The sequence below is a fragment of the Hyperolius riggenbachi genome, chromosome 1, assembly GCF_040937935.1.
Source record: "Hyperolius riggenbachi isolate aHypRig1 chromosome 1, aHypRig1.pri, whole genome shotgun sequence".
Lineage (NCBI taxonomy): Eukaryota > Metazoa > Chordata > Amphibia > Anura > Hyperoliidae > Hyperolius > Hyperolius riggenbachi.
The window spans coordinates 415,334,146-415,349,168 of record NC_090646.1 but is presented as its reverse complement, the minus strand read 5'-3'; the positions used below and the strand labels follow the sequence as shown (position 1 = coordinate 415,349,168).

At 42.1% G+C, this 15,023-nt stretch overlaps 1 protein-coding gene across 8 annotated transcripts in view; it reads left to right on the top strand.

Moving 5' to 3' along the window:
* Positions 1 to 15,023, top strand: part of TRPM3 (transient receptor potential cation channel subfamily M member 3) — a 700,748-nt gene that overhangs the window by 537,271 nt on the left and 148,454 nt on the right. For all 8 annotated transcript variants that reach the window (XM_068236331.1, XM_068236340.1, XM_068236285.1 and 5 more), the window contains exon 12: positions 798 to 848. In XM_068236331.1, coding sequence (XP_068092432.1) covers positions 798 to 848 — 51 coding nt within the window. The remainder of the gene's footprint in view (positions 1 to 797; positions 849 to 15,023) is intronic.

Sequence of the window (15,023 nt, the reverse complement as noted above, 5' to 3'; positions counted from 1 at the left end):
CCTCGCTATGGGTGGGCATTGGGTGTCATGCGGGTTTTACAGTACATGCATGTACTTTGGGTGTAGGCACTGGTTAAGTGGGTGCTTGGTGCAGATAGTGGGTGCCATGTGGAGGCTGCATGCAGGTGTGAGTACTGGGTGCAATGTTAGGCCTGGGTGCAGGTACCTGGTGTCATGTGAGTACTGGGTGCCAACTTTGGGGGAAAGGGGTGTGGGTGGCTGTTGGGAGAAGTAGAGATAAGTTAACCTCAGTGTGGGTGCTGCAGGAAGGGGAATTAAATGGGGTGCTGGGGGAGGGAGAGGTCAGTTTAGGTGCTGAGGAAGGTCACTATGGGTGCTGCTGGGGACAAGAAGCGTGCCATTGGGGGGGGGGGGGCCTCACTGTGAATGCTGGGGGAGGTCACTGCTGTGGGGCTTATTTTTGACAGTCAAAGGGGCCTTTTAATGGGTATTTTAAAAGGGGGCATGCTTGGGCACCCAGAGCCCCCCTCTGCATGTGCCTGCTGATCCCCCCTGCAAAACTTTGGAATATATATTTATAATATATATTATGTATACTGAACACAAGTTGACACCACTTCAGTGTGCTAATTATGGTTCAATAAACCTTGAAAGCATCAATTATGGAAATCAAGCCTTTTTACATGTAAGAGTGTATGAGAATGTACCCCCTTAGTGAGTTTCCCGTTTAGCCAATAATGAAGCAAATACATTTATTAGGGATCTTTTGATATAAGGCATTCATTTTTACCAGTAAATGGATATTTTCAGCTAATTTTAGCTTTTCTGTATTTCAGCGGCATGGACCGTCAAATACATTATACCACTTGGTCAGGGATGTGAAAAAGGTAAGACTCATATAAGAAGGAAGGTAATCTCAGTATTCCTTTATAGATCCTAGAAACCCATTATTTTGCATGAGTTTCTCTCTAACAAGTGTGACTTTTGTGTGTAAAGTACATATACTGTGTGTATATATATATATATATATATATATATATATATATATATATATATATATATTACAGTATATATATTACCACCTTTTTTGTTTCACACCTTCAGTGCAAACACTCATCTCATTCAACATTATTGTCTTGTGCTTTCATCATATGTATCAAGATCTGTATCATTTCCGTTTTCAATGTTTTATTGTAAAAAATATTTTTTTACAAATAGATTTTTAAAGACCGAATATAAGTGGTATACTGCTCACCCCCTTAGTGAGGACAGTGCTGGGACCTAGGATGCTTGAGCCCAATAGCAATTAGAAAGAATGGATGGTCCGTTCAATGTCCAACTTTATGTGAAAATCTTTATTCAGGATGTATCCAATAAGAACCCCAGCAACGCGAATAGCTGACATGTTTCGGACCAATATGGTCCTTAATCATAGCTAACAGGTAAAAGGCAAAACTCCAAATATATACACACCCACAGGAAGGGGTGGGGGGCAACCCATTAATCCCTCCACCTGAAGGTGGAGATGGGAGGGTCCCTCAATAGGTACCCTCAAACAGGAGGGTACCTATGTAAAGCATGGTCCAGCTGTGCGTTGCAAAGCATTTTTGTTTTAACTGCATGTCCAGAGGCACCCTTAATAACACTGTCTTAGAGGTGTAGAGGCAGCATTCCTCTATCAGTACTTATAAAACTATTTTAAAAATTCTTGTAGTTCGCATTTAAAATGCAAGGAATGCAAGCGTGGTAAATAACGATGCGGTGGGTAAATTACTTTAGTGAAGGATAGCAATGTTACCTTGAAGGTAGCAATTCCTTTTCAAGTCAGTAACTCTGCAGAAGAGCTTGTACTTAACACCAAGTACAAGTCCTTACCGCTCAATGTGATGACATTTAGGCAATCCCCACCCACCAATAACATCTGTTTTTTTCAATGAGTGGTAGGATATTCTTCTGCACTTTCATTGGTCAGTCAGGTCAAATGATGATGGTGAACGTCATCTGACTCAGATCAACCACTTAGGGCTCTTTCACATTAGGGCAGATTTTGTGCGTTAACGCAAACGGCTAATGTTTGCGTTAACCAAGGTAAGATGAAATTCCATAGACTTCCATAGTTACCTTTCACACCCGACGCTGCGTTTCGATGCGTTGCGGTTCCGACGCACCCGGGCGCAGTTTTTCGTCCAACGGACCTGCGAGCCGGCGTTTTCCGTTGGGTTTAATTACCAGCTACCGATGCTGATGGCGTCGCACCGCAGATACCCGACGACACGCCGCGGGCAGACAACGCGTGCAGGAGAAAGGCTCCTGCACGCGTTGTCTAATGTGAAAGAGCCCTTAGTGGCTCACGAGAAGAGGAAAAATACTGCTGCATATCACAGTAAAGTAAGCAAGTAAATTATGGTTTTCATAAATGTCAGTAGTGGGAATAATAATAATTAGGAACAATATCTTCCTATCACTTTACATATAGGTTCCTTTGTCTTTGTGTGACTTGATCTAAGTTATATTATTTTTCAGCTACATAGTGCTGGCATTTTCTTCAGTGCTTTATAATGTACGCTGAGTCACTCAGGTCTCTCAGAGGGGCTCACAATCTAATATTACTACCATAATTATTATCTAATGTATTGGCATTGCAGTTTTGCCTTTTTTTGTAACAATGCGCCATTACTGGGATTCAGCTACCCATACAGCCACAATCATAGGCCACACACCATGCAAGTGTGTACATACAACCCCTGCTCAGCAAATGCTGTGTTCCAGTTTTTCATGTATGCACCTTCCATGAGTAATTTATTAGGAATACTATAGAAATAGCAGATGGGGCATCCAGTTATTTGTTGTATGGATTCCACAAGATGTTGGAAACATTTTTAGAGATTCTGGTCAAAGCAGACAAGAGCACATGACTTCTACAGATGTGTCAGCTGTAAAGTCATGCTACAGATCTCCTGATCAACCACACATTTCAAACCGTATCCAGCCTGTACTGCTAATATAGCAAATTCATGCCACTGATGCCAGATTCTAAGCCAAGCATCTGTATGCCTCAGCAGAAATGGAGATTTATCAGACCACACCAAATTTTCCAAGTTTTCAACAGGCCAATTTTGGTGAGCTTGTGTTCACTGCAGGCTCAAGTGTGTAGTGTCCAATGTGGCTCAGTGCACTTTGCGTTCTGAGATGCTTTCCTACACACCCTTTGCCTTTCTGTCAGCTTACACCAATAACCATTCCCCTGTACTCTCTCATCCACAGGGTATTTCCATCAACAGCTAACCCTGTGTTTCTCAAACCTGTCCTCGTGACTCCCCAATGGTGCATGTTTTACTGGCAACCTCGCCTATAATTAGTGTCTCAGCTACATGGAATCTATCTAGCTAAGACACTAATTACCCCACCAATGCATAGGTGAGGTTGCCTGCAAAACATGCAGGACAAAACATGGGGAGTCACGAGGACAGTTTTGAGAAACACTGAGCTAATCTAACACTCATTAGATGCTTTTGTTTTTGTTTTGTCAAAAACATTTTTTAAAGTCTAAAGATTATGGTGTTTGAGAACTCCAGGGGATCAGCAGTTTCAGCAATTTTTGCATACTGCTGACACGATTACCTGATCTCAAATAAAGTGCACAGTGTGTGTTTTTTTCTTTCTTTCTTTTTGGGACAGTATATATTTTGGACTGGTACGTTCTAAACATAAGAGAGACTGAGACGGCAGTGGATAGCCAGACATGCTAGCATGATCCAACTGCATCAGGGCACTGCCATCTAACAGCTTACACAGAAACAGAAACTCATGATTCAGATGAGAACTGATACAGAAATGTCATAAAGAGACATGCAGGAAACAAAAGTGGAGAAAAGTGGTTTACAAAGTTTTCTAATCTGTCCATTTGCTCCACTTCATTTTCCCTAAACTACATCAACACTATCTGTGGCATATCCTTACCTTAAAGAGAAACTCCAACCTAGAATTGAACTTTATCCCAATCAGTAGCTGATACCCCCTTTTACATGAGAAATATAATGATTTTCACAAACAGACCATCAGGGGGCGCTGTATGACTGATTTTGTGCTGAAACCCCTCCCACAAGAAGCTCTGAGTACCGCGGTACTCTGGGCAAACTGCCACAATGTAACAATGTTCACAGACAGGAAATAGCTGTTTACAGCTGTCTCTAACAGCTAAAACAGCTAGGAGCAGCTACACAGAGCCGGTCCGAGGCAGAGGCGAGAGAGGCTCCAGCCTCAGGGCGCAGTGTAGGAGGGGCGCACAGCTCACTCAACTATCATACCCCTATTGTGTTTGAAGCAGAGAGAAATAAGAAAAGGGGATACATAGCAGTGACTGCAAGCCAGATAACTAGATATTAAGGTGTTTGGGAGGTTGTGGGCCCTGTGGCGCCTCTTAGTCTAATAGCAATCAGTGTGTGACGGCTGGGGTGGTAGGGATGGAGGGGTGCACTTTGGTGTCTCAGCCTTGGGTGCTGGAGGACCTTGTCCCGCCTCTGCAGCTACATAACCTGCCCACAGTAAAAATGTCACCATGTAATAAATGTCAGAATGTAAATCGGGGAGAGGAAAGATTTTACAATGATCAAACACTGACTAAATCATTTATACATAATTATGATAAAAAATGAAGCACTTTTTTGACTACATTATTTTCACTGGAGTTCCTCTTTAAGTAAGCAAATAATAACCTAACTTTCTTCTGAAGTGACTAGATAAATGTAAATGCCCTCAGCAGTATATATACAGTATACACACTATTTATTATTTATTATATTTTCTACGTTGATAATATCTTGATACATAACACAGCGTGCCTTCTTCACGTGTGCACAACCAAAAATGTTTATATCACCTCGATGTTAGTGGACGTAGATGCTTTTTTCTCTTTTTTGTTTTTAATTGCAAAAAGCATATGGCTAATAAAGATAAAGTGGAAGTAACATTTTCAAATCACATTATCATGTAGTCAGCCGTTTGTTACAGAAAATATCATTAAAATGAGCTTGATTTATCAAAATTAGGTGTAGAGAAAACAGGAGCAAACGTGGAGCCATTGATTAGAGCATGCAATCAAATTGCTTTATTTAAGGCAAACCTGAAGCGAAAAGAACGTATGATATAATGAATTGTATGTGTAGTACGGATACTGAATAGAACATTAATAGCAAAGAAAAAAGTCTCATATTTTTATATTTGCAGTTTAGAAACCACAATCTGTCTTTTAAGTTATAAAACAAAGCAGAAAAAGTGACTCTTTGAACTTTCCTGCAGTAAAACCTTATCTCAAGCTCTCTCTCACTGTTTCTTGGCAGTTTAAGTGCTTAAGAAAACAGGATTGTATTCGACTAGGCGGGTGGAAAAGCTCAGAGAAGCTCTTTTGCATAGATAACAACTGGAGTTTTTTTTTAACTCTGCCTGTACTAGAAAACAATATGAGACTTTTTTCTTTACTACTAATGTTCTATTTCTTAGCTGTACTACACATACAATGCATTATCTCCTAAGTCTATTTTCACTTCAGGTTTGCTTTATGTAAAAGAAGCTTTCCAATTGTTTGTGATGGGTGACTTCATTTTTTGCACCAGTTTTTGCAGTAAATTAAACATGTACTGCAAAGGACCAGCAGGAGTGCATAGTTGACAAAATAACTGTCCAGAGGCATTATTTGAGATCAATAGGAGGCCAGAGACATCAGTGATTTTTTTACTTGCTGGACCTTAGTAAAGCCTGTAGAGCCGACCCCTCAGAAGGGGGCAGAGAGAGAGAGAGAAGGGTCTATAAGTAATGGGCAATGACTATAAAAATTATTGCTTCCAACATCTGAAGATAATTATAATGGCAGGGCATAAAATACAGTTTCCACTGTGACTTAGCTATATGCTGGGCTGCATTCTTTATATGACTTTAGTTCTGCTTTAAGACTAAGTAACAGGATTTGTGAAAATTCAGAAGCTTTTTTACTACATCTTATAATATATAGTTGGTGCAAAACTAAATGTTCTTTATAAACTTTGTAATAGCAAAAATATGCAAAATAAAAGTAAACTATGGTCTGGCATTACCCAACTGAAAAGCTCCTCCAGTTAGTGTGTCAGAAAACTGTAATGTTCACAAATCATAGATTATAAGCTGTGTGTTATATGATATGGGCTCATATTTACAAAAGCATAATCAAATTATCATGTGAAGACAATGTGAAGATACTTACAATGAGCATGTTACCTAAGTAATGCGGCTTACAATAACTGTAAAATTGCGTTGTGCTCCCTATGTATGGCAACTTTACTGTGCTTTTGTGAATATGGGCCATGGTGTGCATTAAAGGACAACTGAAGTGAGAGGAATGTGGAGGCTGTCATATTTATTTCCTTTTAAACAATCCCATTTTCCTGGCATCCTGTTGATCTTTTATGCATCAGAAGTTTCTGCATTACTTACCCGAAACAAGCATTTGCAAGGAACATCTGATTCGCATGCTTGTTCAGTGTCTATGCCTTAAGGCAGAGTAGAAAGGGGTAAAGAGGCGCCCAAGGTAAAGAGGCGCCTTGAATCTGGCTACCGGCATTTAGTGGCACTTTATCTGGCCTGAGGAAGTGGGCAAATTCCAACGAATCGCGTTGCCTGTGCTTTTTTCACTTATAAATATACATTTCTATATGGGTGTGTAGTCATTGAGGTAAGCCACCTCATTTATCTATATTTTAGTTGCTTTTAATGCATTTTATTCACCTTGGGCGCCTCTTTACCCCTTTCTACTGTGTCTCACCCCATCCGTGGGGTGCTTCTACACCTGACCACTGGTGGTCTCTGACACTACCTAGTTTGCCAGTGTGTAAGAGTTTTTTCAAGAGAGCGACCTTCGCCAGGTCTTCTGGTACCCCGAGTGGAGTCGGGTTTGTGCATCTCCACCTGCCTACAGTGGTCGGTTGCTCTTCTGCAACCTGCCTTTGTCAGTATCATTTCAACACCATCTAATTTATTCATTAATCTTTGTGACTTACTGCACTATCTGGACTCCCATTGTCTCTGTGTTTCTTTTCATAGGGTGCATATATTCACCCTCAACCTTCTTGTGCCTTAAGTCAGAGGATCAGCAGGACAACCAGGATATTTGCATTGTTTAAAAGGAAATAAATATGGCAGACTCCATATCCCCGTCCCTTCAGTTGTTTAACTTCTGTATTAATACATGCCTGAAAGGGTCTTAAAAAAATAAAACTTTATATTTATAAGGCATGATTTTTCAGAAAATGTCAGTTTTGGCATTTCCATATGCAGGGCCACAGACCACAATCCACTTCCGGTTTGAATTTGCTCTGTCATATGGCTACTGTAGGGCAGAGCCGACCAGCAACAACCCAATGATCAAATATCCTAATATTGACTGGAGATAATATAACAATGCCCAATACTTCAACCTTCAGTAATTACCGTACCACAATTCAGCTTCAACCAAGAGAAAGTATTATTCATGGATTTGTACTGATTTGTACAAAAACCACCTTTCCACTGCTCAACCCAGTATAGATTCTACATAGTTCTTATTTTATTGTCAACTGACCTGCCACTCAAAATCAATCAAGCATGCACCTTCAGGGCTCATTTCCACGGATATCTGATAGCATTATACATAGTTTACCACCTATCCGCTGCTCCTGTTTACCTGCAGTCACTTGCAGATGGCTGTAAGTATCCACTACACAGGGGTAGTGACTGCTCTATACATGTACATCTCAGGGGCAGCAGCAGTCTGCTAGATGTGACATACAGTGTTTTTTTTACTGGACAGTAGCCCCACCACATGTCACCACTGACACGCATGATACTATAAATGCTCCCATGTGGTTGCATCATAGAGTAACCAGAAGGCACTCACTCCCAGCAATTGGGTGGCCTTGTAAAAGAGCTCTAAAACTATATACTTGTAAACTTTTTATTTCAAAGCCTAACTATCACATTTGAATAATCTACTGACTTAATTAAAACTGTCACTTCAATAAAGTTCTTAAATTGAGACACGATAAGCTTCAAAGCTAAAACCATCAAACAGTAGCCTAATTCCATTAAAGTAGGCAGTAGAAAGTAGCAACAGTCCACGTTTCAAAAATGATCTTTTCACTGGTCTCTTTGTAACATTACCTAAACTAACAAGTAGATAAACCAGTGGGGCTAGTGCATACTAGTTCATCGCTGAGCTTGCCTCTATTTTTCATAGGACTGTGGCACAGATAGCCTAACAGTGATGAATGGGAGCCAGAACTGACAGATACAGACATTTAGGACACAGTCCAAGCACAGGTAAAGACCACCACTTTTACACAGTGAGCAGGCCCCACACACCAGTACCTGCAGCAAAGAGAGGGGAGAAAGATACCTTAAATCAGATGTTTGCACAAAACTTTTTTTTTTCACTTTTAAGCTTTATTTAGCAAAGTATCAAAAGGCATGAGAACAAATACCAGGCATAACAATGTCCAATAAATAAGTTAGCAGTTTTGCATAAAGTGTGTACATAATAGTCAAGAAACTTCAGAAGTAAAAGCTAGATACCGACAATGTTATCTGGGTTAAGGATAGGGTTCCATGTGGTCTAATAGCAGAACGGAGGCAAAAAATATCTCTCATGTAAGACATAAATAATAGTTGCCCGCAGAAAAAGAGAATCACACTGGAACATAAAAACATGTCCTAGAATTGTTCTAAATTCACAGTCAGTTATATATCTATTAGTAGTCACAAGTATCTCAGGTATCACTTTCACCTCTATATCCAAGGAGATAAGAAGGAGGAAAATAAAGAGAAAATAAAGAACAAAAAGAGATAAAGGAATAGATAAAGAAAGATCAGCATGGATTGCAAGAAACAGATCTTAAAGAGAAACCGTAACCAAGAATTAAACTTCATCCCAATCAGTAGCTGATACCCCCTTTCCCAGGAGAAATATTTTCCTTTTCATAAACGGATCATTAGGGGCCTCTGTATGGCTGAGTGGTGGTGTTTGTGGTGAAACCCTTCCCACAGTGTGATGTCAGGACCATGCTTCTGACATCACACTGTTGGAGCTGTTTCCAACTGCCAAAAAAGCAAGCAGCATCTCCTTCCGCCAACATCACCTGCCAGCAGTAAAAATATCACCATGTGATAAAAGTCAGAATGTAAATCAGGGTGAGGAGAGCTTTTACAATGGACAAACACTAACTAAATCATTTATACATAATTGTAAATATGAAGCACTTTTTTATTACATTATTTTCACTGGAGTTCCTCTTTAACCATTTCCGGACCAAGGTGATAGAGATCTACGCCCTGTTTTGATGGGCTCCTGGTTGGCAGGGTGTAGATCTCTATCACCGGCGCCGCCACTCCCCGCCGCGATCGTGCGCACCGAACCGGCCGGTCTTATGACAGCTAAGGCTTCCGGGTATCGGCAGGAGCCGTCACTGATTGGCTCCCTGCCGTGTGATCGCTGTGAGCCAATCTCAGCGATCACTCTACGAAAGGCAACGTAGTTGCCGTTCCGCCTCCCTCTCCGCCTCCCTCTCCCTCTCCCTGTCACTGTGGATCTTTTGTGACAGGGAGAGACGCACAGCCTGCAGCCGTGACAGGCTGTGCGATTTTAGTGTAAAAAAATTTTTTTTTATCCCGATCTCCCCCCATTCATCCCTTGATCCCCTCCCAACCACCCATATATAGTATATATAGTATATATATATATATATATACTGTATATATATATATATATATATATATATAAAATATTACTGGATTGTGATTTTTAACCACTTGCCGACCGCCCACTACCTATGGGCGGCGGCAGAGTGGAGCCCGCAACGACCGCAATACGCCGATCGGCGGCGGCTTGTTGCGGACTAACTGGCCGGGGATCGCGCGCTAGATGCGCGCGCATCCGCCGGCAATAGGCTCTGCCCACCTGTGACATCAACCTGCCGGCCAATTAGCAGCGCCGGCGGGTTGTTAACCCCCGATCTGCCGCATGTAAAGCGTATAATAAGCTTTGTAATGTATGCAAAGCGTGTTATACAGGCTGCCTCCTGCCCTGGTGGTCCCAGTGATCGAGGGACCACCAGGGCAGGTTGCAGACCTCCTAGTAAGCACCCAAGCACACTGATCCTGCCCCCTCTGCCCCCTGATTGCCCACAGCACCCATCAGACCCCCCCCTGCCCACCCCTCAGACCCCTGTTTGCACCCAAACACCCCCCTAATCACCCATCAATCACTCCCCGTCACTATCTGTCAATGCTATTTTTTAGATGAGGTCCTAAACTGCCCCCTGGGGGCCCATGATTACCCCCCCCACACACACACACACACACCCTCAGATCCTCCCCAGACCCTCCCCCCCTGTGTACTGTATAAATCTATTCTCCCCTGTAATCACCCACTGATCACCTGTCAATCACCCCCTGTCACTGCCACCCATCAGATCAGACCCTAATCTGCCGATTGTGGGCACCTGATCACCCACCCACACCCTCAGATTGCCCGCAGACCCACCCTCAGATCACCTCCGAAAGTGCATTGTTTACATCTGTTCTCCCCTCCAATCACCCACTGATCACCCATCAATTACCCCGTCACCACCTGTCACTGCTACCCATCAGATCAGACCCTAATCTGCCCCTTGTGGGCACCCAATCACCTCCCACACCCTCAGATAGCCCCCAGACCCCCTCTGATCAATATGCCAGGGCATTGCTTGCATATATTCTCCTCTGTAATCACCTATCAATCACCCCATCACCCCCTGTCACTGCTACCCATCAGCTCAGTTCCCTAATCTGCCCCTTGCGGGCACCCAATCACCCGCCCACACCCTCAGATAGCCCCCCAGACCCCCTCTGATCAACTCGCTAGTGCATTGCTTGCATTTTGAGGCATTTGGTGAGGTACCCCACAAGTGACCCTATTTAAGAAAGCAGACACCCCAAGGCATTCCATTAGGTGTATGGGGAATTCATAGAACATTTTATTTTTTGTCACAAGTTAGTGGAAAATTACACTTTGTTAAAAAAAATATAAAAATCAATTTCCTCTAACTTGTGACAAAAAAATAAAATCTTCTATAAACTCCTCATACTAACGGAATACCTTGGGGTGTCTTCTTCCTAAAATGGGGTCACTTGTGGGGTTCCTATACTGCCCTGGCATTTTAGGAGCCCTAAACCGTGAGGAGTAGTGTAGAAACCAAATGCCTCAAAATGACCTGTGAAATCCTAAAGGTACTCATAGGATGTTGGGCCCCTTAGCGCACCTAGGCTGCAAAAAAGTGTCACACATGTGGTATCGCCGTACTCAGGAGAAGTAGTATAATGTGTTTTGGGGTGTATTTTTACACATACCCATGCTGGGTGGGAGAAATATCTCTGTAAATGGACAATTGTGTGTAAAAAAATCAAAAAAATCTCATTTACAGAGATAATTCTCCCACCCAGCATGGGTATGTGTAAGAATACACCCCAAAACACATTATACTACTACTCCTGAGTACGGCAATACCACATGTATGGCACTTTTTTGCAGCCTAGGTGCGCTAAGGGGCCCAAAGTCCTATGAGCACCCTTAGGCTTTACAGGGGTGCTTACAATTTAGCACCCCCCAAAATGCCAGGACAGTAAACACACCCCACAAATGACCCCATCTTGGAAAGTAGATACTTCAAGGTATTCTGAGAGGGGCATGGTGAGTCCGTGGCAGATTTCATTTTTTTTGTCACAAGTTAGCAGAAATGGAAACTTTTTTTAATTTATTTTGTTTTGTCACAAAGTGTCATTTTCCGCCAACTTGTGACAAAAAATAAAATCTTCTATGTACTCACCAATCCTCTTAGTGAATACTTTGGGGTGTCTTGTTTCCAAAATGGGGGCATTTGGGGGGTATTTAAACTATCCTGGAATTCTAGCACCTCATGAAACCTGACAGGTGCTCAGAAATGAGAGAGATGCTTCAAAATGGGAAAATTCACTTTTTGCACCATAGATTGTAAATGCTATAACTTTTACCCAAACCAATAAATATAAACCGAATGTTTTTTTATTTATCAAAGACATGTAGCACAATAGATGTGGACAAAAATGTATACAGAAATTTTACTTTATTTGACAAATTTTATCACAGAAAGTTAAAGAAATCATTTTTTTGACAAAATTCATGTATTTTTTGATGAATATAATACAAACTAAAGATCTCAGCAGCAATCAAATAGCACCAAAAGAAAGCTGTATTAGTGACAAGAAAAGGAGGTAAAATTCATTTGGATGGTAGGTTGTATGACCGAGCAATAACCGTTAAAGCTGCAGTGGGGTGAAAAGACTGCGGTCCTTAAGTGGTTAAGCTCCAATCCCTTACTCCCTCTCATGCATCACATCTTTATATTCCTTAGAATCCTTAAATTCGTACTAGAGTGCCCATGTTTTAACATATTGTTCCATCCTATCTTGGGCTGCCAGAATGATCTCTACCAGAGCTGGGCCGAGGCAGAGGCAAGAGAGGCTCCAGCCTCAGGGCGCAGTGTAGGAGGGGGTGTACAACTCACTCAGCTATCATTCCCCTATTGTGTTTGAAGCAGAGAGAAATAAGAAAAGGAGATACATGGCAGTGACTGCAAGCCAGATAACTAGAGATTAAGGTTTTGGGGGCCCTGGGGTGCTTATTAGTTCTAATAGCAATCAGTGTGTGATGGCTGGGGTGGGAGGGATGGGGGGCACAGCCTTGGGTGCTGGAGGACCTTGTCCCGGCTCTGATCTCTACCATATCTGCCACTCTATTCACTCTTTCCCACCAAAGAGCCAAGTTTGGGGTTTTCTCAGATTTCCACACAAAAGGGATAAGTGCATTGGCTGCATTGCACAACATTTTTTATGCATAATCAGGACTGTTTTTGGCCATGATTTTGGCACTCCAGGGAAGGCACCTTGTGCCTCCCTACCCCAATCTCTGCAACTGAAAGATCAACCTACATCAATCAAAGAAGAACCTACATCAATTAATTTTGTGGAAATCAATACAAAATTGATAGTTTAGATAGACTGAATGTTGTTTTACAAAATGGGTTTGTAAAGGATTCACAAATTATTACCAGGCCATATACACCTCAGTGGCCCAAACTGAATAGACCCATCTAACAAACCCTTACAATAATGATTTTGACGGGTTTGTATCTAGTTCAAAAACATTATACTGTTTATGTGCAACCTTGGTCTTTACAGGTTAAAATATTGTACTGGAAATCCAATCAGGGTTGCAACAATTGACTCAGCAGTGGCCATTTAGGTGTTAAATGTAACATCCATCCCTTAATCGAACTACCAGTTAGCTGTTGAGTGTGCTAAGACTAGATCCTAGACATCTGCCTGGTTTGTCTACGCCTAAAGACGGCCCTGCACATAATTAATTTGAAATATCTTTATATTGTCATGATCGCTGCTGCAGCAGGTTTTGCTGGAAGTAGTAGTGCTGCATCTCAGGCAGTTCTGATCTCTTTCCATGCAAGCTGCATAGCTTTGTCTGCCTTTCCCTGCTGTCAGCTTGTGACTGATTATCATTCACCTGTGTGGGAATCTGCATGTCTGCTCCCATTGGATGACCTCAGTATAAAGATCTGCTTCCTGCAGGACTCCTCGGGTTTTCATAGCTTCAGTTTAAGCCTGTCTTGCTGTTGCTTCAGCCCCCGATCGTGTTTCTTGTTCTAAAGATACTTTGCTGGTCTTTGCATCATATATTGGTTCATTGCCAATATATATGCATACCAGCACGTTTATTATTTTCCTTGTATTCGTGTTACGTTGATACATCAGTGTCGCTGATGTATACGTACACGAACTGTTTATATCCTGTGTGCAGTTAGTCAGCTTTCCAGCACGTTTTGGTAGGTTGCACGTATCGTGATCACCCGTGCTGAGTTAGGTTTCCTGCTCCTGGTTCTGTTTGTGGATTGCGTTCATCTCTGCGAAGGGATAACGAATCCTTCTGAATCCTGTTCTGTTATCGTTTGTGGATTGCGTTCATCTCTGCGAAGAGATAGTGAATCCTTCTGAGTCCTGTTCCCTGTATTGCTCCAGTCCTAATCAGTGTTCCTGCTTATGTCATATATCGGTTCATTGCCGATATATACATATGTTAGTCAGACGTTACAAATAGTTTCATTGATAGCTGTAATTGTAATACGCTAGAAAAACATACTTATTGTATATTTGTCTGTGTTACGTTCATCTATCTTGATCCTGCTATTTCCTGACTATCCTGTCCTGTCTTTGTGAGGCACGCCATCGCTGCAACGCATTGGCTGCCTCATTCCAGTCTGTCTTGTTGTGGACGCTTGCTGTCACTAAGTAGCGGCTAGCTAGCAAGCGTTCATTCTGTCTACCTGTCCTGATCTCCTCAGTTCTGGTTTATGCGCTCAGCGCTACTTTGCGCTGAGACGTTATAGCGAAAGTATTGTTTGTGACTGTTGGATCTGCACCGGCTCTGTGCGCCACAATCTCCTATTGGAGTCAGTCCTCCCCTCCACTATACTAGGGATAGCCTGTTTCCTTGTGCTAGTGTGTGTACCTCCTTCACGTCAGCTCATGCGTTGCATGCTGACTGTGGAGAATACACCACCAAGCCTTACATATATAAGGAAAAACTGCCTAAACTAGGAATTTACACGCTTGAAGTACTGTAACTTATGGCTGGAAAATGCCTCGCTTGTATCTTCTTTTTCTTGCTACCTGGGAAATGCTGCATCACCACTGGAGGTCAGTGCCCAGTATATATGGCTATGGATATGACCTTTAAAGTTTCTTTATTGGGTGTCTGGAAATTGTACATATAGGTACCTCATTGCAGAAAATGTGTTTATTTTTTTCCCAGTTTTTATAATAAACTTTGAGCAGTCATCTACAACATTCAAACTTTCTTTTTTCTCAATGCTTGCTTGTTTCTGCACTGTGAGCAGCATGAATGCCAGTGAGCTTTGGCCACAATAACTGCGGTAGTAGGCTTCTCTAGCTATTCAGCCTCATTCGTTTTACAG